The 23500-nt window shown below is 45.3% G+C and overlaps 1 protein-coding gene across 4 annotated transcripts in view; it reads right to left on the reverse strand.

The window, feature by feature from the left end:
• The window catches only part of XPNPEP1 (X-prolyl aminopeptidase 1), a 51371-nt gene extending 32054 nt beyond the window's left edge, over nucleotides 1-19317 (reverse strand). For 3 of the 4 annotated variants that reach the window (XM_068961766.1, XM_068961767.1, XM_068961765.1), the window contains exons 1-3: nucleotides 19253-19317; nucleotides 13042-13130; nucleotides 7343-7467 (exon numbers count right to left, since the gene is read on the reverse strand). In XM_068961766.1, coding sequence (XP_068817867.1) covers nucleotides 7343-7467; nucleotides 13042-13130; nucleotides 19253-19284 — 246 coding nt within the window. In that variant the 5' untranslated portion in view covers nucleotides 19285-19317. Of the gene's footprint in view, nucleotides 1-7342; nucleotides 7468-13041; nucleotides 13131-19252 lie in introns of those variants that run through there. The other variant, XM_068961768.1, reaches the window with a different exon arrangement.
• Between the last annotated feature and the right edge of the window lie 4183 nt (nucleotides 19318-23500).

Here is a 23500-nt window from a genome sequence, read left to right on the forward strand (position 1 = left end):
TTGTCACTGTCTCTGAACCGGGCACAGGCCCACAACCAATACTTGTGGAATAAGTAAACGAGCAGAAAGAAAGATGAACCTTTCTTCATACTTAAGACTTTAGCCACCCCTTTGAAAATGGAGAAAGAGCTCCAAGGCAAGAAATAGAGGTGGCCTCTAGAAACTGGAGAAGACAAGGAAATGGACTGTCCCCAGAGCCTCCTGAAGTCACCAACCCTTGCTGATTCCAGCCTTCCACAGCTGGAAGATAATAAACGTATGCCACAGTAAGCCACTAAGTTTGCTACAGCAGCAACAGGAAGCTAATGCTTTGTCCAACAGGAAGAAGACCAGAAGGGATTATAACTGGGGTTTTGAACTCATAAGCCCTAGGGTACGGCAGGTAAACTAACAGAGTAAAGCAGGACAAGGGGCTGCCTTTTCTAGAGAGCAGCTCCTACTCAGCTCTGATTCCTGTCCTGCTGCAGTGTGGGCTCCACCTTCAGTATTTCAGGAGAGGCTAAACAGATGTATGTTCGTGAGATACCATCCCATTTTTAAATGTTGGCATCTAATTCAAACAATGAAATAACACACAGCCAAATAAAGCATATCAGTAAGCTACAGAAAAAAAAAAAAAAAACAGAAAGAAAGCCTCAGCCATATCTCATAATCCAGCTCACACTTGCCCATTTCCACAAGCTTTCTGACCCACCCAGCTTTGAGAGACCTCCCACATCTCTGAACTTCACAGAACCGTCCACATGGGCATTGATCCATGCCCCCCACCTTGGGTGATGATAACAAATAATACTGGCTAAGACTGCCTAGTTGCCAGTAACTATCTTCATTCCCCCTGATTCTAATCTTAACAGCAGCTCTGGAAGGTATCATCCTACCTACCTATAGGTTGAAAAAAAAAAAGAAAAGAAAAGAAACAGCAGCTCAGAGAAGTAAACTACCTACTTACCTCCCCAAGACACCACTGCTCTAAAAGCAGAGCTGAGATCTGACCTCAGGTCTGACATTCCAAAGTCCATGCCCTTACCACACTGCCAAGCAACATCTTTCATTCTGTATACAGACTGCACATCTGGTCTGCACAACTGGATTATAAACTCTGAGGGAACAAGGATGCCCCCCATTCACCTCTACTTTCATCAGCCACGTGACAGATGACTCCCGCACCCAGGAATCAAACCTGTGTTCAAGCCTGGCTCCCGCACTTACTGGCTGGGTAAAGCTTAAGGTTCAATTTTTCATCTGTAAGGCAGGGATGACAAAAACACCTATGTGGGAGGGTTGAGGTATGACATAACGCAACTAGTACATGCTAAGCTTTTGATAAACTACAGCACTTATTATGCACCAGATGATGAACTAGACTCTATGGGAAACATAGGAAAATATCTTCTCAGAGTGGGCAGTCCAGCAAACAAAATAGACAGATGTCAGTGAAACGTCAGCCCTAATGATCAGCACATAAATTCTGCTGCATATGCAGTATGGTATCTGCTACAGTTTCAAGCTCAGATGTGCTTTGAATCCTTCAGGCCAAGCTCAGAGGTTAGACCTGGCCCACCAGACAGGTGAGGAGAAGCAGGAAGGTAACACGGACAGGGGAGAAAGTTCAAGAAGGCCCAGAAGCAGAGGTTTGTGGCAGGACAGCGAATGATTAGCCTGACTGCTGAGGCAGAACGTTCTAGGGAGTGGCAGCAGAGATTCCTGGAAAGGCAGGCTGAAGACAACGGTCAAGACCTCAAACACCACACTTAGAGGCTTGAACTTCCTCCTGCAAGTTCTAGATAGAGAATAAAAGTTCAAGAGGGGGTAGTGACGTGACCAGAGCTGGGTTTTAAGAAGAGTGAGCAACATGGACACGTGCAGACTGAACAGGGCAAGCAAGGCGATGGCTGGGTGCCATGGTAAGCACGACTCAAGTTACGTGAGCCTGTACGGGGTGACATCTGTGCCCCCCACTGGCCCTTCACCTCATAAGCCATAAGCCTGGCACAACGCCTCAGATATACGAGGTTTTCAAAAAAAATGAAACCGAAAGACTAAATGGCTGTGTGTGCACAGGAAGTCCCCGAGTTCAGACTGTGAACAGAGACGAGAACCACCAAACCCCAAATACTGAGGTAACATCCAGTCCTCAGCATTTTCGTCTCATTTAAATGAAACCAAGTCAAGGTAACAGGAAAAACACTGAATAGCTGTCCAAAGAGTCAAAGATACCCTTTCCCTACTGTATAGTCACTGAAAGTGGTTGGTTTCCCATCTAGGACTTCATTTCCCAGACCCCCTTGCAGCTAGGTGGGGTCACGTAACTGGTTCTCACCAATGCAGAGTGGGTGGGAAGTGCTGTCTACGTCAGGGCAATGCAAGACGGATGTGCCCTCTCCATACTACTCCCCTTCCGCCAGCTGGAATGGTGGCATCATAGGATGGAAAGTGCCTGGATCCCTGAATCACCCCTCTTCCTAGTGGAAGAAAGTCACCCACCAACCACGAGCACCCACTCTGGACTGCCACAGGAACGAAATAAGGCTCTACAGCACCGAGTCATTGCAACTTTGAGACGTGTCCCCACAGCAAACATTACTCCAATTAAGACAGTGGCTGAAATCACTGTGGGATAAAAATCACTACCTCCACCCCAGGAGAGAGCCTATTTAAGAAAGAAAAAACAGGAAGCCAGCTCCGGGAGGAATGGGAGTAGAATCCAAAGAGTCTAGGAAAATCTGATTCATGTCTTCCAGAAGGAGGAACCATAAACACAGCCAAAAACTCAAGTTGGCAGAGTCAGCCCCGCCAGAACGTGATCTTTTGACTAAGCTGTGCCCAAAAGCAGAATGAGGGGCCTTACAGAAGGAGAGGATGAAGAGTTCAGATTTCTCAAAGGTGGTGCCAGTGCAGTTCTGGCCCCAGCCAACAATTCTCCTGGTTTGGGGCCAGCGGTGCCCACAAATCCCAACGTTTGACTTCAACAGTACATGAAGACTGTAAGAGAGAAAGGACACATCTTTGCAGTAAAAGTCCCTCAGGGCCCAAACTCATTAACACCATAACCCTTGTTCTGAATTTAAAAGGAAAAACCCTCAGAGCCGCAGAGGACAGAGAAGAGCAGACCCCCAGAGCGCCAAGACCTTGCACAATCACGCATTTGGGATGCATATTCTCTCCAGCAACAGTGTGTGGGTGTCTGCATTTCTGGTTTGGAAAGTACACAAAGAACAGAATTCAAGATTCGTCTTCCCTTCTCCAACACCCTCCCTCCCCGACCCAGAGGAGAAATTCCATCAACCCAGAATCTAGCCTGAAAGGAAACAGCTAGGGACAAGAGCCCCAGAGAACAGCAGCCTCTCTATGACTAAGGAGGCTGCTGTGGCAGGTCACACGCAAAGCCAGCCCTCCTTCCTGTCCTCAAAATCCTGGCGTGGACCCAGGCCCCACTTCACAGTCATCCCAGCTTTGCCCTTCCTCTTCACGGACCCGAAGCAAGAATGTGGGGCTTCTCATTTCTTTCTGTGGATGGCACCACAAACCCTCCCAGTCTCCGAACTTCCCCATTCCCTCATTCATCTGCCTGCAAGGTTCTTGCTCAGTCTATCTGCTGCTGCTGCTGCTGCTAAGTCGCTTCAGTCACGTCCGACTCTGTGCGACCCCATAGACGGCAGCCCACCAGGCTCCCCTGTCCCTGGGATTCTCCAGGCAAGAACACTGAAGTGAGTTGCCCTTGCCTTCTCCGAGTCTATCTACTGCTTCTCCTCTAAATCCTTCCCTTCGTCCCTGCTCCTAAGGACAACACCAAAGTCCAGGCCCTCGGCACCCTCACTCCAGGATCCTGCAAGGACCTCCAAATAGGGCTCTCAGTTCCCAGTGTCTCCCTTCTCCAATCTACACTGAACACTGCTCCCACTGACTGATCGCATCACCCTCTTGTCCAAAGACCCACAGTGGGTCCCTACTACATTTAAATAGAAATGTGAACATGATGCAATTCCATCCTTACCCTGCCAGCTTCAAATACTCTCTCTGACCAATGAGCTCAGTCTGCACTTTACCAAAATCTGTGCTGACCATTACAGTAGCCCCCAGACACATGTAGCTACCAAGCACTTGAAATGTGGCTAATATGACTGAGAAACTAAATGTTTAATTTTATTTCATTTCAATTAACTTAAATTTTAAAACTGATGCTCAAGACTCTATTATTATAAATTTTTTTACTATGTTTGGAACAACTTTGGCACCTAAGTCCACTTTTCAACTGCAGATCTTATGAAATCTAAATATAGATCAAATATTTCCAACGAACAGTCCACACTTAAGTTGAGATGTTCTGTAATCAAGTAGATACCAGAATTTAAGACCTAGTATTAAAAAAAGAATGTAAATTATATCATTGATGATGTTTATACTGATGATGTGATGTTTGGAAATACTGGCGTAAAAAAAATTATTTCACTGTTTCTTTTTACTTTTTTTCCACCATAAATATTAGAATTGTTAAACTACATACATGCCTCACATATTTCTATTGGACTGATTGAGTTCTTCTCTATGACATTTACTAGTTGAACTTTGTGTTATATTTGTGACAGGGGCTATCTACTCTGTAATCTCTTTAAGGGAACATTTCCCTTCATTCATCGCTGTAATAGTAATAATAGCAACAATAATAGCAACAAATATAAAGAGATTTATTAGGTGACAGATACACTTTAAGCATTTATATCTGTTAACTCGTTTAATCCTAATAACAGCCCTAAGAGATAGGCATGTCACTATTCCTTTTTTGCTGATAGGGAAACTGAGACCCAGAGAGTTTAACGAACACTTAGGAATTTGAGCTAACTAACTTGAGATCAAGCAGCTAGTTAAGTGATAAATCTGGCACCAGAACCCAGACAGTTTCTAGAGCCCATACACATATCAATATGCCAACTGCTGGCCCTCTACTTAGCCAGTACCCAATACTTAGCCCTGTTATGGCAGTCAGGAGACAGGCATCAAACAAACAAAACACAACTTCTCCTGCCTGGCAAGGCCGATGGCTAGGCTACAGCAATAGAAATGATAGTCAAAGATTATAAGAGAAAAATGGGGGGCGGGCGTGGTGAAGGAGAAGGGAACAGCAAGAGTCCAAGAATATAAGTTGATGAGCCTAAACAGTAACTTCTGCAATGAAAGTGACAGCTAATATCAAGCAAGCTTAACTTTTCTGTTTTAGGACATTGCTGGAAAACACATTTTTCCACGATTAGAGATTCAGCTTTCTTATCCATGGAGGGGCCATCCAATTCTGAAATTCCAGACCTGTTATAGGAGATGAGACACTAAGCGGAAGCCTGGAACATCACCTGGGGTTTGGCCAGTGTCGCTGCCGTTCCCAAAGTTGAATAAGAAACTGCTTTGGGCCTATTTGTTTATTTAGTCACTAAGTGGTGTCCGGCTCTTTGCAACCCTACGGACTGTAGCCTGCCAGGCTCCTCTGTCTGTAAACAGACAGATTTTATCCTAACTTCAGGCAAAAGAAAACTAAAACACCAACATCACAAAGTTTCCAAACACTCGTAAGAGGAAAAAACCTTCAAAGGTTGAAGCAAGTAATACTCACAGGTCACATCTTTCCATATAATAAGGCCTCACCTGGAGGTGAAGGTTCATAAATAAAGCAAAACTATTCGGAGTTTGGCTGGGACTCCATGACAGCTTGTGAGACTCTTTGAAAGGAGAGACCCGATTTCAGACAATAGTGTGCGAGGCTGTGAGGGTTAATATTAGGTGGCAACTTGACTGGGTAAAGGGATTGCCAGATAGCAAGCTGGTAAAACATTATTTCTGGGTGTGTCTGTGAGGTTGTTTCTTGAACAGATTAACATCTGAGTTGGCAGACCCAATAAAGATCACCCTCACTGATATACAGGGGCAGCATCCAATCCGTTGAGAGTCTGAAGAGAACAAAAAGGTGCAGGAAGGGCAAATTTGCTCTCTCCTGTTCGAGACGAGACATCCATCTTTCCCTGCTCCAGACTTCAGCATTCCTGGGTCTCAGGCCTTTGATGTGCAAGCATCCCTGCTACCCTCTGCAAGCTGAAGAGCCAGGAAAGCCAGAGGTGTCATTCCAGTTCAAACCAAAGCCTGAGAACCAAGGGAGCTGATGTTGTGTGAGCCACCGCTCAAAATATCATAATATCTCTTTCTTTTCTCTCCCTCTCTCCCCATATGCATGTGCTTGGTTCTGTCTCTCTGGAGAACGTTACTGATACAGGGACTTACGGAAGACCCTAAACCAACTGCTACATGACGTGCTCTGCCATCCCGTCCAATACTGCAATAGGGCAGTTACAGTCAAATCAGTCCAGGGCAACTGCCTGATGCTTAAAAGGCAAGAGAATGAAAAACCCCACTGATGAATCCAGCAGAGAATCCATGTGACCTGAAGCCCAAGTCCAAAGGCTGAACTCTGGGGCAGACAGGAAGCAGGTAGGGGCCCATCAGAAGTACCCAGGCAGGGGAAGAAGAAAGGAGTTCCCTGAGGATGAGGCCAAGGTCTGTCCTTCTTAAAGGGTGGGATGCCCGCCTCCTCTGCCACCTACACTCCTCAGGCCCAACTTGTGCAAGCTACGCTACGTACCAGTCCTCAGTCAAGACGAAAGGTGAAACCCTGGTTCCTATGAAGTTAGTGAATCCTGTTCATCTAAACAACAGAGGCGGATGGCAGAATTCCATTACCAAACCCCCACCCTAAATCCCACGTCTCTGTCTATCTCCCCACTGCCTACTAAACTTAGCATTAATGTACCCGGTCACCACGTCTTCCCACATCCAACAACCCCGCTTGATCTTCTGCTTCTACACTTAACACCCGCTCTCCCACCTCCTCCTTCAACCTTTCAACCACTTTCACTCGCCAAATTCTCCGCTTCGGCAGCCCCTCCTCTTTACATACTATTCTCCCCTTTCTCTCCCCTCTTCAAGGAGCAAGTTCGAACCCATTTATTGTAAAGAAACTGCTACTAAAGATCAACAGACAAAGGAATTCCCTGGAACACTGAGTCCCCTACTCCACTCTGAGATGACTGGAAATTCCACAGCCATTTAAATCTGGAAAATGCTGAATATTTCATCTGCTTCTTAGAGTTACACAGCGCACCCTAGTATATCAAAGGCTCTGAGAAATCCTACAGTTAAGAAACTGTTCAAATGGACACAGTTCCCTGTGCCGAGCCCTGGAGGACACACTTGGATGTGGTCTGACAACTAGAATCCTAGAGTACAAACACACTGAGGGGGGAAGGAGGAAAAGAAAGGAGGGGTTGATGAATTCCATCACCAGCCCATCTCCACTTAGTACCTGGTGAGCGTCTCCCGACGGGATGATGTAGGCCTGGATTGGTTCTGTCACGTACTCCAAGTTCCTCATGGCTTGTCTCAGCTGCCGAAGCAGCTCTGAAGTTACCTTTGGAGCCATTCTGCTGTCTGCAACAACAGGAAGAGTTTGTTCCAAAACCAGTCAGACTGCCCCACGTAACTCAATGACCAGCTGAGTTCCAGATAGGTACGTTGTATAAAAACTGATGATCTACACTGAGACACCATGATCCTCCAAAGTCCATAGTTTACCCTGGAGTTCACTGTTGGCGCTGCCCATTCTATGGGTCTTGACAAATCTATAGTGACGTGTACCTATCATTATGATTTAAGAGTTTAATAGTTTTCATTGCCCTAAAATCCTCTCTGCTCAGTCTATTCATCCTTCCCTTCTTTCCTCCAATCCCTTGGTATGACTAATCTTTTTACTGCCTTCATAGTCTTGCCATTTCCAGGAAGTCACATTGTTGTAAGCACACAGTATAAAGCCTTTTCAGATTGACTTCTTTCACTTAGCAACGTGGATTTGAGGTTCCTCCATGTCTTTTCATGACTTAATAGTTCATCTCTTTTTATTGCTGATTATTATTCCATTGTCTGAATGTACCACAGCCTATTAATATTTGTCCATTCACACACTGGAGGACGGCTTGGTTGTTTCCAAGTTTTGGCAATTTTGAATAAAGCTGCTATAAACATCCATGTTGCAGGTTTTTGTATGGATGTAAGTTTTCAGTTCCTTTGGCTAAATACCAAGGAGCATGACTGCTGGATCATATGGTAAGAGTATATTTGGTTTCTAAGAAACTACCAAATGTCTGCTAATGTGGCTGCACCATTTTGCATTGCCACCGTTAATAAATTCAAGTTCCTGCTGGTCTACATCCTAGCCAGCATTTGGTGTTTGGGACTTTTGGATTTTACCAGCCAATTTTTCAAACAAATAAAAAATACTTGGCTTAACCAAAAACATCCTAATGTACCATCCTGTAAATAATGGAGAGTTATATTGAGGCCATTGTAATACAGGTTATCTTTAAGAATTTACACCCTGGGGCTTCCCTGGTGATCTAGTGGTTAAGAATCCACTTGCCAATGCAGAAGACATGAATTGGAGCCCTGGTCCCAGAGGCTCCCACATGCCGCAGATCAGCTAAGCCTGCCTGTGTGCCACAACTATTGGGCTATTGCTCTAGTGCCTGGAAGCCACAACAACTGAGCCCATATGTTGCAAATACTGAAGCTCGCGCACCCTGGAGCCGACGCTCTGCAACAAGAGAAACCACTGCTATGAGAGGCCCGCGCACTGCAATGAAGAGTAGCCCCCTCTTGCTGTAGCTAGAGAAAGCCCAAGTGCATCAAGAAGACTCAGCACAGCCAAAAATAAAATAAATCAATAAATCTTTTTTAAAAAGTGTATACTCTGACTCATCGTAGCTTATAGTCTGCTAGGTATGGATCTTTTTTTTCATTTTGGTTCTTTTTCTTTAACAGTTTTATCTGGTGCTTCTCCATCACCATCACCACCTTGGGCTATAAAACCCTCAGTCTCTATGGTTATCTCCAATAGATTCCCCTACAGGGTATGATACTAATCTTGGGACTCACTGGGAAAGTGCCCCATCTTATTTGTAACCTGCAGGGGCAGCTACAGTTACTGGCCTCAGGGCTCCCACTCAGAAGTTTCCGAAAGACAGAAGTCTCCAAAAGAGAGAGACACCAGAAACAGTCCTATTCATGAGTCAAACATATCCATGATCCCTGCATTTCAGTTGCTTCTGAATACTTTTCAGAGGGACATCCTTTCCTTTTGTCTGTCCTACTGAGCCTATAATTTCTTATGTACATGAAAAAGAGGGATCAGAAGTATCTAATGACCTAAATTTATACATTAACACCTCCACTGGGTTCAAAATAAAGCCTATTGTGACTTCACAAGCTTGCCAGCATCTGAAAACTTTATTATGACATCTTTCGGGGTTTCAAAATAAATTTGTGCTTCCGAATCATATTTCTGAGCAATTTAATATTTTTAAAAGTCAAGCAAAAACATAAACATCCTTTGGAGCAGTATTCCAACCTTGGTGGCACATGAGAGCTACCTGGGGGGAGTACAGCCTGAGCATCTGGAATTTTAGAAAGCAACTATATGATAGAAACCAGTGTATTTTCTTTTGACATCATTAATTTCCTCTGTTCTTCCAAATAGAAGAATTTGACTTCTATTTGGACATATCCTGACTTAAGGATTTTGCTAGCACCGACTAGGTGTTTATTGTGCTGACTGTAGCATGGATCAATACTATCAGTTACTGACTTCATCAGTAAAGTCAACAGACCCAATGGCAAGCACAAAATCTTCAGTTACAGGTGGCACTAGTGGTAAAGAACCTGACTGCCAATGCAGGAGACATAAGAGACACGGGTTCAATCCCCGGGTCAAGAAGATCCCCTGGGGGAGGGAATGGCAACCCACTCCAGTGTTTATGCCTGGAGAATCCCACAGACAGAGGAGTCTGGCTACAGTCCTTAGGGTCACAAAGAGTCCAACACGACTGACATGACTTAGCACAGCAAGCACACGCTGAAAACCATCAAAGGCAAGATGCAGCCGGTCAAGGACATCTCTGCTTCCTGGTCACCGCAGCCTGCTTCCTCAGCACACACTCTGACCTTCATCACCATCTCTCGCCTCACCAATACATTCCTCCTCCAGACTGGCCTCCCTTGGGATCACCAGCATCCTCAGTTTCTCTCCACTACAGGGGCCTCTTCACACTTTCCTCCACAATGCCCCCTGCCACCCTCACCACTATTAACATCTCCCCTGAGCCTGCCTTCCTCACCCTTCATGCCCCTCACATTTGGTCAGTGTCCTCGGTCTGATGCAGACACGTCTTTGTCACCTACATGAGTCTCAACGAAAAGATTCCCAATACCACAGCCAGAAGATAGGATGGCTGTGGCTGAGGCAACAAATGGGCTGCGGCCACAGAGGCAGCTATCATGGAGATGGATACAATGAGAAAAGGTGGCTGCAGGACAACCGGCCTTACAAGTGAGGGAACGGGTGAGCAGCTAGAGTTGAGAAGGAGACAAAGCAGGTACAATTACGAGACCTAACCACTGCGGCGGCGGCAGCTGAAATGACAGTCACAATGGAGGAGATGAAAACCATGGCAGGCGATCCTCATAGGCTAGTTTTTATGAGGATTAAATGGACTATCATATGAAAAGCATTTAGAAGCAGCGCCTGGCACATAGTAAATGTTGTGTTTGCAATTACTAGAGGTAGATACACAATTAACTACAATAACTATGAAAGCAATGTGAGAAATGGTGAGAATTGGTGGCTATATTGCTTCTCCTTAAGGCAGAGGTCATGTCATCTTCATCCCTGAATCCATGTATCTAGCCCAGCATCTCATACATGCATAAGCTCACTCGAAGATGGCTGAATGAGTATCACAGCTCTGTGCCTATCTTTTCAGACTCAACATAACAGTGATGAATCTTCTGTGAAAGAAAGCTAGGATCCTAGAAGATGCCGTATTTTAGCATCTGCTCATTGCACATCCCATTACTTTTCAGAAACGTTAGAAGCAGCCAAGAGCTAATCAGGGTGTGCAGAGACGTGGAGAGCCAAGAACAACAAACCTAGTGCATGATGTAAAATTAGCCCATACATTACCAGGTATTTTTAAATCATGCTCTAAAAAGAATGACTCATTTGAAAGTCTCTTGCATATGTGGGTCTGCTTTTAGAAATAAGTTCCTAAGCCTTCAACCTTTATCACAAACAAAAGACTTTTCGCTGCTTGGAATTACATGAAGAGCACACCCTACTTACCTCACTGGGTGGCTAGAAGAATTGAACATGACAGCCTGTGTAAAAGCACCATACACGGCAACTGATACACTGTAGAAGCTCAATCTGAATCTGAAGCACCAGCTGGGATTCCTACATGTCTTGTTACGAAAATAGAAGGGGCTGGTTTACTCCAATTTCAGCATCTTAGCATTTTCACAGATGCCAAGCTGCTCCTCCAGCACCCAGAGCTTTAGAGTTTGTTGCTCTGTCCCACTGCTGAGCAAGGGCCAAGAGCTTTACATACATTAGCGGTTAATCCTCATAATAATCCCCACCCAGGGAGGTTCGACTCTTCCCATTTCACAGATAAATAAACAGAAGTCAAATACTTGATGACCCAAGTCAAGTGGATCATCAGGACGAGGACCCAAGGCCTATCCAATTACGAAGCCCACGCACTGATACATCATCTTATCTAGAGAACATAACAGAGGCGGCTCTCTTAAAGCAATTCTAAGACCCAAGGAGTCAAAACAAGTGGGCTCCAGTTTCCAGCTGGAATTTACAACCTCGGACAACTGAAGCTCCCTGAAGCTCTATTTCTTCATATGCAATAAAAAGAAAGAGAAATTCTCACCAAACTCTAAATCCAATGGTTCTATCACTTTTCCCTTTCCTACTTCCTCTTCTTCTCGTTCCTTCCTCTCCTTCCTCCAACATGGTCCAAAATGTATTGGACACAGCTACATTTGTCAAGAAAAGGGACCTAAAACTGCATATAGTTACAGCATTGATCTTCCAAAGAGAGATCAGTTATGGTTACTAACGTGCTTCGTGGGACTGATCTTTTTCAGTCAGTTGAAAAAGAAGGAAACACTGTAGTTCTCCTCAGCAGTCTGCAGAAAAGGGACTGGAAATATAGAAATATACCACTTTTTTTTTTTTTTTCCGGAATTTGGGTTTCTGGCAACCCAACAATATAACTAATCAGTTCTGGGAAGAGGGTATGGTTCCAGAAATTTTTCCCCAAAGGACTTTCCTGAATGCCTGTTCAATTTATAAAGCACAATAATACATTATAAACTTATTTCATAGTCGTAAGATGAAAACTGAAAGCCAATCTCTAAGGATGTCAATAAATTATATTAGAAATTAGAAAAATCAGACTAGAACTTTTTCAATAACAACCTATCTCTACCACTACCACCACCATCACCACCATGCCAAGAACAATGAATTCAAAAACCATCTCTCTCCACTTTCTACTGAAAAAAAGTAACATATATATGTGTATATACACACACACACATATATATATATAAAATATACACATACACACAATAACCAACAACCCAGGAAGCCAAAAGACAAAATGGTTTTTAATTTCCAGACATACATCCCCTCATCCCTGCTGCTGCTGCTGCTAAGTTGTTTCAGTCATGTCCGACTCTGTGCAACCCCATAGATGGCAGCCCACCAGGCTCCCCTGTCCCTGGGATTCTCCAGGCAAGAACACTGGAGTGGGTTGCCATTTCCTTCTCCAATGCATGAAAGTGAAAAGTGAAAGTGAAGTTGCTCAGTCGTGTCCGACTCTTAGCGACCCCATGGACTGCAGCCTACCAGGCTCCTCTGTCCATGAGATTTTCCAGGCAAGAGTACAGGAGTGGGGTGCCATCGCCTTCTCCGATAACCAATAACCCAGGAAGCCAAAAGACAAAATGGTTTTTAATTTCCAGACATACATCCCCTCATCCCTAGACATGATCAATTATTAATCCTTACCCTCCCTTCTCTGTCAACTTGGTGCTGAAGTAGAGGAATCTAAAATCCTTCCAAGATGTTCCATCTAAAGTAAGAGGCAAAATTATTACCTGTTTCCACACCTGGGTCTCCTGAGTATGTCAGCTCGTTAGGTTCAATTATTCTTAAATTTCTCAGCTGAAAATCCTGGTAATTTGCCCTAAGGAAGAGAAAGAACAGGCTATTGCATACTTTGACCTCAGTAAACGTGGCAAGGTTTAGTCAGAGAAGAACGTCAACTCGACTTAGCAATTTTCCTTTATGAGATGGAAAAACTCTCACCCCAATATCAGTGATGAAATAAGTAAGTTTCAGATAAAACATCACCATGGCAGGTAAATCTCAATCTCAGTCTCTAATTCATGAATTTTCTTCCACTATAAGCAGATCCTAAATTCATACAGAAATGCAAAGAATCTGAAATAACCAAAACAATCATGAAAAAGAACAAAGTTGAAGGATTCAACCCTTCCTGATTTCAAAATTAATAAAACTACAGTAATCAAGACAGTGTGGTACTGGCATAAAGATAGACATATATCAGTGAGGGCTTCCCTGGTGGCTCTGTAGTAAAGAATCTGCCTGCCAATATAGCAGACATGGGTTCAATCACTGGGTCAGGAAGATCCCCTGGAGAAGGAAATAGCAACCTACCACAGTACTCTTGCCTGGGAAATCCCATGGACAGAGGAACCTGGCGGGTTACAGTCCGTGGGGTCACAAACGAGTTGGACACAACTTAGCGACTTAACAACAACAACCAGATCTACCTCCTAAGAATCTGTATGCATGTTAAGAAGAAACAATTCGAACGAGACATGGAACAATGGACTGGTTCAAAATTGGGAAAGGAGTATGTCAAGGCTGTATACTGTATTATTTAACTTACATGCAGAGTACATCATAGGAAATGCTGGGCTAGATGAATCAGGCTGGAATCAATAGTGTTGGGAGAAATATCAACAACCTCAGATATGTAGATGATACCACTCTAATGGCAGAAAGCAGAGAAGAACTAAAGAGCCTCTTGATGCGGGTGAAAGAGGAGAGTGAAAAAACTGGCTGAAAACTCAACATTCCAAAAACAAAGATCATGGCGTCTGGTCCCACTGCTTCATAGCAAATAGATCAGGCGGAGGCAGGGGGTGGGGGGCAGGGGAGTGTGCAGAACGGAAACAGCGGCAGACTATTTTCTTGGGCTCCAAAATTACTGCTGATGGTGACTGTAGCCACAAAATTAAAAGATGCTTGCTCTTTGGAAGACAGCATATTAAAAAGCAGAGGCATCACTTTGCCGACAAAGGTTCATATAGTCAAAGCTATGGTTTCTCCCATAGTCATGTATAGATGTGAGAGCTGGACCATAAAGAAGGTGAGTGCCAAAGAATTGATGTTTCTGAACTGTTTGTGCTGAAGAAGACTCTTGAGAGTCAGAGTCCCTTGGACTGCAAGGAGATCAAACCAGTCAATCATAAAGGAAATCAACCCTGAATATTCACTGAAAGGACCGATGCTGAAGCTGAACATCCAATACTTTGGCCACCTGATGCAAACAGCTGACTCATTGGAAAAGACCCTGATGCTGGGAAAGACTGAGGGGAAGAGGAGAAGAGGGCAACAGAGAATGAGATGATTGGAAGGTATCACCAACTCAATGGACATGAGTTTGAGCAAACTCTGGGAGATGGTGAAGGACAGGGAAGCCTGGCACACTGCCCCCCATGGAGTCGCAAAGAGTAGGACACGACTTAGGGACTGAACAACAACAACAACATCTAATGGAGAAATATTTAGTCTCTTCAACAAATGATGATGGGACAAATGGATATCCACATGTAAAAGAAAGAAACTGAACTTCCACCTTCACACCATATACAAAAATTAACTCAGAATGGATCACAGACATAAATGTTTTCTTAGAAGAAAACATAGACATAAATCTGCCTGACTTTGAATTAGGCAATGATTTCTTAGATATGACATCAAAAGCATATGCAGCAAAAGAAAAACAGACGGGACTTCATTAAAGACTGTAATGCTTCAAAGGATACGATGAAGAAAGTGAAAAGGCAACCCATAAAATAAAACATTTGCAACTCAAATATATGATAAGATTCTGGTATCCAGAGTATATAAAGAACTACTATAGGGACTTCCCTGGTGGTCCAGTCTTAAGCAACCACCTGCCAAAACAGGGTACATGGGTTCAGTCCCTGGTCTGGGAAGATCCCACAAGCCACGGGGCAACTAACCCCATGAGCTGCAACTACTGAAGCCCACATGCCTAGAGCCTGAAATGAGAAGCCACTAAAATGAGAAGCCCATACACTGAACTACAAAGTAGCCTCTGCTCACCACAACGAGAAGGCCTGCACCCAGCAACAAAGACCCAGCAGAGCCAAAAATAAATAAAACGTTTTTTAAAAAGGACTATTACACCTCAACAATAAAAAGAAAAATATTACAATTTTTAAATCGTCAAAGATTCCAAATAGACATTTCTCCTAAGAAGATATACAAGTGGCCAATAATCAACATGAAAAGATTTTCAGCATCATTATTCATAAGGGAAATGCAAATGAAAACCACAATGAGATACCACTTCACACCCACTAGGAAGATTATAATTTTAAAAAAAAAAGGACAAGGGGCAAGGACGTAGAAAAATTGGAACAACCAGAAAATCTCTGGTGGGAATGTAAAATAGTACAGTAGCGTTGAAAAACAGCCCAGCATTCCTCAAAAGATTAAATACAGTCTTATGACCCAGCAATTTCCCTCCTAGGTACATAGCAAAGGAAACTGAAAACACAAGTCCACATAAAAACTTACACACAACGTTCATAGAAGCATTATTCATGATATTCAAAAAGTAGAAACAACCCAAACATCCATCAATTGATGGATAAATAAAAGTGGTCTAAACATACAATGCAATATTATTTGGCAATAAAAAGGAATAATTACTGATATATGCTACAACGTAGTAAAGCTGGAAAACATTTTATGCTAAGTGAAAAAAGCCAAAGATGATCATATATTGTATGATTTCATATGCAGTGTCCAAAAGAAACAAATCCATTGAGAGAGAGGAGGCAGTGGCTGCTTAGACGTAGGATGGAGCTGGAAATAAGGAGTGACTGCACTGTGTACAGGGCTTCTTCCAGGGAGGATTAAAATGTCCAAAAAACTGATCATGGTCATGGTTGCACAACTCTGGGAATATCCTCAAAACCACTGAATTGTACTTTTTAATAGGTAAATTGTGTGGCACATGAATTCTATCTCAATAAAGTTGTTATAATATTTTACAAAGTAAAAAACCTCTTTTCCTTGGACAGAAAACAAGTCGCATTCTCACCTGGTTTCCCTTGACTTCATATACACATTTAAAAGACGGTGAGCCAAGGAAGTCAATTTCTCTACATACTCAAGTGACTGGTTGACACACAGGACAAGAGAGCTGCAGGGAAACTATTCAAAAGCAGCTCTATTCATTCACTTTACATGAGAAGAAACAACTCGCCACAGGCCATAAACATTAGGAGCTGCAAAGACAAGACCAGAAATCAGTCTGACAGGTGACGTTCCCAGAGAACTGGAGTTCAAGCACTCTCTGTCAGCATCACCAACTCCATCTTCCTGTAAGGATCAAAGGAGCCACAAAGCAGCTGAACATTATAACAATCATGCTCCTGTCATATCCTGGTCTCTGCAGAGTCTGAAATCCATCTACCCTTCACTTACTTGGACAGACACATTCTCCGGCTCTCAGAGCAAGGTTATCATTAAATGTTAGAGCTAGGATATACCTGAGAGATGATCCAACTCAGCTCCCACCTCTAGAAAGAAACTGAGAAACAGAGGTCAACAAATTGCTCAAGGCCTCAGAGCTATTTGATGGCACAGCTAGGCTAGCACTGGAGTCTAGGCTTCCCAGCTTTCACTTGAGTGCTCTTCTCCTGCCCCGGACTTCTTCAGCCTGTGGTGGTTGTTTAGTCACTTCGTGTCTGACTCTTGCAAGCCCATGGACTGCAGCCTGCCAGGCTCCTCTGTTCATGGGATTTCCCAGGCAAGAATACTGGAGCAGGTTGCCATTTCCTTCTCCAGAGGATCTTACCCACCCAGGGATTGAACCCATGTCTCCTGCCGGGCAGGAGAGTCTTTACCACTGAGCCACCTGGGAAGCCCCTTCTCCAGCCAACACCTTCTCAGTATCACGATGCGCCATGAGATGAGTAAGAAGAAAGAAGCATGCAGAGAACTTCCTATTCAATCTATATTCAATCTATTTATAAGATGGTTATGGCACATTTTTCTCCCTCTCTCTTTTTAAAGAAATCCCAGCAGTGTTATTACCCTCCCCATGCCCCCAGTCCAAGATGAGAATCACACGTGTATATCACTCAGGATGGGGCAAAACAAGGACCAAGATGCTCAGTCATGCCCTGTAAGGTGAGACAAGGGTAGAATGGAACAGGTTCTAGGGTGAAGAAGTGGGCAATGTTTTTTTTGCCTACCCAGAATCCAACCATCCCTCTCTTGGTCAGAGCACCTTGGTTTTCCTTCTGAAAATGTCTCTTCTCCACTTTCAGCCCACAGAGTTGGAATGAGTCTCACCTGTTCGCCCACCAAGTTCTGGGATCCAGGCCTGCTCAATCCATCCTTCCAAACCACCGAAGGACAAAGGATCAATCCATCCTTTCAAACCAGTGATGAGCATAGGATCAAATCAGTCCAGTGAGGATCAGATTTGGAATTTCTGCTCCAACCATTAGGTAAAAAGACCCTATTTCTGCTGGGGCTGTCAGACTACAATTGTCATAATCTGCCAAAGGAGAAAGTCTGCCTGACAATGAAGCCAACACTGAAGAAATCAGAGCTAAGAAGTGCAAGAGAGAAACCAAGTCTGAAGCTGGTGTGGTCACCTGGACTCAGCGGCACTAGAAGCTGGCTCAACCCCTTAACTAAGTCAATTTGAGTTCAGTTTCTATCATCTAAACCGAGTCATGTTTACAGTGACAGCACTCAAATTCTGCCATTGGGGGAAGTACCTGGGGCAAATGGCCCCCCTTCTCTCAGCTCTCAGTGGCCTCCTGTGTGAGGTAAAGAGGCTCTTTCAGTGATACCTAAAGACCCTTCTACCCCTAAAATGTTGTGAATCTATGAAACCAGCAAAGACCAACTTGGTCCTCAAAGGCTACTTCTCAGCCTAGGGCCCTAACTCAGGATCCACTTGTCTGAACCCACCTCCAGCACTTAACACACAGGCAGCTCCTTCCCCGTGCAGGTTAGCCACACATCGGACATCCTTTCACAGGGTGGGCAGGTTCTCTACTCATCCCTAACATGCTGTGGCAAGGCCAGGTTCAACTCAAGGTCGGCTTGGGATCCCTCCACTCACAAACACCAGCACAAGCCTTGGTCTGTGTTCAGCAAGTGAGTCTGCCCAGGCTGCGAAGCCTATTCATTCAAGTTTCAGCTGGTTAGAGGATGGCTGACCTCGTGTGGATTGCCAGGGTGCTTGGCTTCTGACCTTTGTGACCCTCAACTTATCTCTCAGCCTCCTCCCATTTTGTTAGCTGCTCTGATAAGTATTCCCTGGGTATGGGGGAAGCACAGGCTGCAACCTGTTAATGTGAGGCCAGGGGATTATCCTTCTCACCTCCCTGAATCCAGGGAGAGCCCAGGGCAGGTTACCGGTGGGACTTTCCTGGAAATTATGCCCAAGTATTTCCTAGCCTCTGAAAACACTTGGGTGGGGAAGGGCCCGCGGTTGCCTATGCTTGTGACGGTGACAGATCAGTAAGGCGAATTGCAGGTGTCATACTGTCAGGGTTGTAATTTGAGGATTAGATTCCCAGGGTAGAGGAGCGAGGGCAGGGGCTCGCCCGCCTCCCCGAACCCCGAGAAGAGCCAGTAGGGGTCAACTTCCTGCCAGAGCGGGCCTTCTCACCGGGCCGGGGAAGGGGCGGCGATGGCCACCGCCCCCTCGGGCCGATGGCCGCAGCTCCGCACACACACACGTCCGGGAACCTGGCTCGGGCTGCCTGGGGGTGCCCGCGACCGCTGGAAACCAACCGGAACTTGCCCGGCTGCATGGTTCCCTCCCCTGTGGCCTCGCTCGGGGGGCTCCAGCCAGCCCCAGCCGGCGCCCGACTGCGGTGGGCCGCCCGCAACTCCTCACCCGCTTGTCCCTGCCTTCCGGGGTGCAACATGCGTGCCCAGGCCCGGGGGGCCGCGCGCTGCCCGGACGCCGGATCCCCGGCAGAGCGCCCTCACCTTACTCGCGGTGCCTTTCTGGAGGCTGCCATTCGGCGGTGACGTGCCGGGGCCCACGTCAGTGGAGCGCAGACCAGCTGATCGCCGGCGGACCTGCAGGAGCACAGAAGGCGGGCGCGCGCGCCGGGCCGGCCACGCCCCCCTCTGAGGCGTGCGCCCGCGCCGCGGCCCCGCCTACCCCACGGCCCCGCCCACTCACCCCCGGACCGCCCCACCGCGCTGAACCCGTGTGCGTTCCCATCGCAATCCCCAAGCTTCTTTCCTCGCGCCTAGTGAGGGAATGGAGGCTGTGCCGTGACGTGTGGTTTCGGTTCATTTTTCTCGCCATTCCCCAAAGAGGAAAAAGAAGGGCTTTGTCGGCCGAAGGGGCTGCAGAGGCGCGATGAGCTGCCCTTCAGGGATGTTCTAGCTTTTAGGAGGACGTGCCCAGTTCTGAAAGTGCCTCAATACGCTCTCACTTCCTGAAGCGTAAGCATGTTCCCAAAATCAGTTATACAGGCAAAAGCCAGCTGCTCACTCCTCTTGAATAGCTAATAGGTATCTCAAACTTATGTCCGAACGGCACTCCTGGCCCAACGCACCAAAACAGAACCGTGCTCCCGCAGTCAGTAGATAGATCTTGGAGGCATCCTTGCCTCCTCTTTCACACCCTACATCCAGTCTGTCAGAAAATCGTGTTGGTCCTGTCTTCAATACAAATCCGTAATCCAGCCTCTTCTTCTCATTACCCCGACCTGTCCCCCCTCCAGGTCTGTGTCACTACCTTCTCACCCTTGTGATTGATTATTCTGGCTTCCCTAATACCACCGGCCTAACCTAAACAGCAGCCAGGTCAGCCCTTTCACGTCTGAGATCCTGTCCCTGCTCTGCTTAGCACTCTCTGTTGGTTCGTCCTTTCATTCAGGGTAAAAACTCTGCTTGATTTGTCCCTAACCATTTCCTCTGTTCTCACATTGCTCACTCAGCTCCAGCAAAACTGACCTCCTTGCTTTCTTTGAAAAAGTTGGGTACACTCAGAGCCCGTGGACTTGCTCTTCCCCCAAATATCCAGGCTCCCTTCCTCACCTTTCCCTCCTCTTGCCTTCAAGTCTTTGCTCAGGCATCACCTTCTCAACAGACCTAACATGCTCACCCTATTTAAAATTGTAAAAACCTCCCAAATTCCTAATCCCCTTACCCTGCTGTTTTTTTTTCCACAGCACTTACTACCTTTTAACATGATAAAAAATATATATGTATATGTATATTGTATTCTGCCCCCACCTTATACACACACACATCATAGCCATTAGTGCAGAAGTGGTGTCTGTGTTGTTTAACGATGAACAATATGGGACGTGTACTAAGTTCTCATTACATATTTTCTGCTTGAATGAATGTCTCCAGAATGTACAGTACTCAAGGGTAGGGACAGTGGCTCTCCTGTTCATTGTTATGAACCTGGTGATTAAACCAACACTCGGAACAAAGTCAGCACTTCAGAAACATTTGCTAACTGAAAGCAATCTACACCTCTTCCTTTGACCTTGGTGAAGCCCTGATACATCTGTAGCAAGCAGTTATGCTGCATGCAAGAGCTTGGAGTCCTAGTTGTTATTCAGTCAGCATCTAGACAAGCTAAATTAGGGCCTGTAGAAAAAGTATAAAAGAACTAAAAGATGTGGCGCCTTGGAAAGTAGCAGATGTCTGTTTCATTTCCCCAAATTTATGAAGCCAAAAAAAAGATTGTAAATAAAATGACTGGTTCCAGTCCACATCTGAAAGATGGTGGGAAAGATCAAGTTGTAAGGAAAAAAAAAATAGATGTCAGAGAGACAGATTAAGTGGAACCTAAAGGGAGCAGGTATTTCATAATCACATCGCCTAGAGTCTGCTCAAGATTTATCACATCTGGCTTTAGGGGAAAAAGAGAAATACTTTGTGTTCTCTGAACCGGATTTTAATTTCTGTTTGCAGGTTAACAAAGCATCCCTCCCCATCTTGAATTTCTTTCAGGAGAAGCTCAGGGAGAAATTGTTGAGCCAAATCATCAGCAGAGGGTGAGAACACTGGGGTTATGTCAGGCTCTCCTCCCATCTCTGAAGTCCGCACATGTCTGAAGAGACGGATCAGTCACATTGACTCATACTTACTTTGTGCCTCAACCACAACAATCCAAGGAGTAAAAGACTGTCATCCTCATTTTACTGTTGAGGAGACCGATTTGCAGAGGTTAAGTCACTTTCCCAAAGTTCGCAAGCTGGTAAGTGGTTGGACTGAGGTGTACATTCAGGCGACAGGTCGTATTCCTCGCCCTCAGACACTGAATCATCACTAGGTTATATGAAAGGAACACTAGAGGTCACCTCATACAATCTCGTAGTCCTCATACAATCTCTTAGTCTCACATCATGTGTGGATGTGAGAGTTGGACCATAAAGAAAGCTGAACACCAAAAAACTGATGCTTTTGAACTGTGGTGTTGGAGAAGACTTCTGAAAGTCCCTTGGACTGCAAGATCAAACCAGTCAATCCTAAAGGAAATCAGTCCTGAATATTCATTGGAAGGACTGATGCTGAAGCTGAAGCTCCAATACTTTGGCTACATGTTGTGAAGAACTGACTCATTAGAAAAGACCTGGATGCAGGAGGAGAAGGGAAATGATTGAAGGCAGGAGGAGAAGGGGACAACACAGGACGAGATGGTTGAATGGCATCACCAACTCGATGGACACGAGTTTAAGCAAGCTCCAAGAGTTGGCGATGGACAGGGAAGCCTGGCGTGCTGCCGTCCATGGGGTCACAAAGAGTCAGACACAAGTGAATGACTGAACTAACTGACTAGGGTTCACCTCATACACTCTCTTATCCACACAGTGGAAAGCAGGAAGCAACTGGATTCATCATTCCAACTCAGACGGGATGGGTTTTAAATGTAACCAGAAACATTGTTAGTCACTCAGTTGTGTCCTATCCTTTGCGACCTTATGGACTGTAGTACACCAGGCTCCTCTGTCCATGAAATTCTTCAGGCAAGAATACTGCAGTGGGTTGCCATTCCCTTCTCCAGGGGATCTTTCTGACCCAGGGACTGAGCCTGAGTCTCCTGCATTGCCGGCAGATTCTTTACTACCTAAGCCACCAAAGAAAGACCCTGTTACTCGGAAAGATCTAAGGCAAAAGGAGAAGAGGGCAGTAGAGTATGAGTTGGTTAGATAGCATCACCGCATCAATGGATGTGAATTTGAGCAAACTCTGGGAGATAAGTGAAGGACAGGGAAGCCTAGCATTCTGCAGTCCTCGGGGTTGCCAAGAGTCTGACACGACTTAGTGACCGAACAATAACAACAACAAAAAACATTGTATGGATATATGTTATGGCTTGAATTGTGTCCTACCAAAATTCAGATGTTGAAGCCTCAACCCCCAAACCTCAGAAGGTGACATTATTTGGAAGTAGAGCAGTGTAGATATAGTTAGTTAGAATGAGATTGTACTCAGGTAGAGTGGACCCCTAGTCAGAATTACTGATGTCCTTATAAGAGAGAATTTGAACACAGAGAAAATGCCATGTGAAGATGAGAACAGAAATCAGAGCAATGCCTGTATAAGTCAAACAACTCCAAAGATTGCCAGCAAGCCACCAGAAGCTAGGAGAGAGGCTTGGAACAGATTTTCCATCATGGTTCTCAGAAGGAACCAACACTGACAGCACCTTGATCTTGGACTTCCAGCCTCCAGAGCTATGAGTTAATAAATTTCTGTTTGAGCCACCCAGTCTGGTATTTTGTTACGAAAGCCCTAGGAAACAATACAAAGTGAGTTCTAAACGTTCCAAGTATATGAACTGTGAGCTGTTATTTTGGCCACACAGCACTCATCCGTTATCTTTCTGGTAACCGTTCTTGTATTTCCCTCTGAGGATCCATCTTTGCTTCCATCCTTCCCTCTCTTTCTCTCAGTCCAAGTTATCTGGTGAAACACTTGGATTCCAGCACAAGCCACAGGGATAGGCTCAGAAATAGCACCAATGCAACGAAATTTCTGTGGCAATTGCTGGAAGAGAGCCTTGTTCTCCTTTGCCAGGCAAGAACCCAGAAGCACCTACTCTGGAGCTGCTGGCTGTCCATGCAACATGTGAATGGCACTAAAGCAGCAGAAGGCAGAGCAGGGAAAGAGAAAGAGAAACAGAAACCTCTTAATATCATTTGTGCCCTGTATCCTGCAAGCCTGAAACCAGATCTCCCTCTGGACTTTTTAGATGTCAGC

The sequence above is a fragment of the Capricornis sumatraensis genome, chromosome 23, assembly GCF_032405125.1.
Source record: "Capricornis sumatraensis isolate serow.1 chromosome 23, serow.2, whole genome shotgun sequence".
Taxonomy (NCBI): Eukaryota; Metazoa; Chordata; class Mammalia; order Artiodactyla; family Bovidae; genus Capricornis; species Capricornis sumatraensis.